Source organism: Pavona decussata, unplaced genomic scaffold (genome assembly GCF_977016875.1).
Source record: "Pavona decussata unplaced genomic scaffold, jaPavDecu1.1 SCAFFOLD_180, whole genome shotgun sequence".
Lineage (NCBI taxonomy): Eukaryota > Metazoa > Cnidaria > Anthozoa > Scleractinia > Agariciidae > Pavona > Pavona decussata.
This window is the reverse complement of record NW_028145590.1, coordinates 1752576-1755000: the sequence shown is the minus strand read 5'-3', so window position 1 is coordinate 1755000 and position 2425 is coordinate 1752576. Positions and strand designations below refer to the sequence as shown.

At 40.8% G+C, this 2425-nt stretch overlaps 1 protein-coding gene across 1 annotated transcript in view; it reads left to right on the top strand.

Annotated features, from left to right (window-relative positions):
* The window catches only part of LOC146463198 (carboxypeptidase B-like), an 11149-nt gene extending 9472 nt beyond the window's left edge, over nt 1-1677 (top strand). Inside the window, exons 7-9 of the mRNA XM_085084664.1 lie at nt 36-238; nt 1191-1275; nt 1391-1677. Coding sequence (XP_084940790.1) covers nt 36-238; nt 1191-1275; nt 1391-1572 — 470 coding nt within the window. The 3' untranslated portion in view covers nt 1573-1677. The remainder of the gene's footprint in view (nt 1-35; nt 239-1190; nt 1276-1390) is intronic.
* Nucleotides 1678-2425: the final 748 nt, after the last annotated feature.

Below are 2425 nucleotides of genomic sequence, written 5' to 3'. Positions count from 1 at the left end.
TTCCGGTGTCATTTTTCTCCTGTATTTTTATCTAGGGGTGGGAACTTCACAGAGACCCGGAAGTGACATTTACACCGGGCCTCGCCCATTTTCAGAGAAAGTAACCCACAATGTGGCTAAGTATCTGTACAGTCGCAGGCACGAACTTAAAGGTTACATCGACTTCCATGCTTACATGCAGATGTGGATGAGTCCGTGGGGTTACACCAATAAGTATCCCCCAAGTTATAATAAACAGGTAAGCTGATTGGGTTTACACGAGTACATGATATCAAAGGTGAGTTACATGGGGTTACACAAGAACATTACATCTAGCCTCTACTAAATAGATGTTTTATTACATTGGGGTAGTTACGAGTTCAGACCTTCAGGTATCTGCTCTCAAACGCTGACTTGCTACTCCTAGAAAAAAAAAAAAAAAGGTCTTGGCGCCTCGGTCTTTTGGGCCTCGGTTAGAAAGAGCTTGGAACACTTAGTATTTACTGAAAATTTGAGTGTGGTATGTTAGACAGTTTTTGATGTTCAACACATCGCACTAACGTTTACACTAATTAACAACATTACCATGCCCTTTTAGGCTATGTCTACACTATACCGGGTAGCTCTTGTGCCGGCACCAAAAACATATATCGGATAGGACTTTCGTTCACACACAAAACGCCGATTTCGGATAGATTTTTGTTCCGGAGAGATGCTGCGCTGCTTCGGTCTCGAAAGTGAATCGTCACATAACGGATAGGTTTTCATGTGAACAGAGAATCGAACCGAAACGGAAGTCAACAACGAGGAGCGAGGATTGGATTCTAGTGGAAAGATGGCGGCGGTAGGCCGGAGTATTTTTCACAACTAAAGTGCTACCCAGCATAGTGTAGACATAGTCTTAGTTTATGTTGTCATTTGTTTGTAGCTTGTTAATTTGTTTGATGTATGCTATCGAGGAAAAATTTAAACAGTGGCGTTATAAAAGATTAATATTTTTCCATAGTTTATAGGTCACCCGATATGGTAACGTTAAATAAATAAGAAAAATATATATGCCCAGATAAGAACATCAGAATTTGAGAGGGACTTGTTTAGTAGTTTCTAGTGGTTACAAACTGGTTTGCATCTTCTCTAACGCGTTAGAATTACTTCTCCTTTCGATCAAGTTTTCGGGTCACGTATTTTTTCCCTTCTTCCGTATAATTTAGAAACCTGCCATGGAAGCTGCTGTTCGGGCTCTTCAAAATGTACATGGCACCAGATACACGTATGGACCAGCAGCCATAACTATCTGTAAGTACAGATCTTCTTTACACAGTAAATTCCTTCTAATCCCTGCATACATCGAACAGAGACCCTTTTAAACCTTAAATGAACTGCACTCCTTTATTTTTTTACTCGCTCTCAGATCCCACCACCGGCGACACTACCGACTGGACATACGGGATACTAGGAGTGGTGCATTCCTACTGCGTCGAGCTCCGACCTAGGAGCAGCAGTCAGGGGGGATTTGTACTTCCCCCGGATAAAATCATTCCCGTTGGGCAGGAGACATTCGCGGGGTTGAAGGCTCTCACAAGAAACATGTGAAGAACGATTAGAAACATGAAGGACTGTTCTCAGTTGTAAAGCAGTGCAGACTTCGCCTGCATTGCTTCTTTGAGAAATAAATATTGCATGATCAACCGAAATGAAGTTGAGATTGAAATTATTTTTTGTTTGGTTGGTGTATGATAACTTTTCGGGCACTTTCCCCTGTGTGCCGGCGGGTTTAAGTCACAATGGTCTTTTAAGTCCTTCCTCGAAATATTGCGTATGTGACGGGATTTTACAAGTTAACTTGGTACTACATCCTGCAAGATGACGCGAGTCGATTTTCACACGTCCTGTCTCTGGGGGGGAGGGGCGGTGGTATGTTAAGCCTCAGGCGAGCAATCTCTCGGGGAAGAGGAGGGGAGCTTGCTCGCAGGCTGTGGAATGTTATATATAGTTTGTATATTTATTCCATTGATTCACTAAGTGTCTGCGCTACAGCGCTAAATACTAAGACACTGAAATAAAGTCATTTATTTATTTATTTATTTATTTATTTTTTTTTTACGCTTTTGTAGCTTTATCAAGGGGAAATGTCTTCCAAGAGTTACAGTTAATATTAAACTTTTGTTTTTTTACAATATTAACAATTGTGTTCTGGAGGTTCTCTATTGGTCAGAAAAAAGTCAATGTAGTAAATCATTAATATTTTGAAACCAGAAGTACTCCTAGATGGAAGTTATATTTGTGATGTCAGTTTACACCCAAAGTAAGTGGAAAAGTGAGTATAGTGGGAAAATGGAAACTGGTTTGCCAGATAAAACAATTCTTTGAGAACCAGGCCCCAGTTGTTCAAAGGCCGGATAACTTTATCCGCTGGATAAGGTACTATTCGGGGTCTAAAATTTAC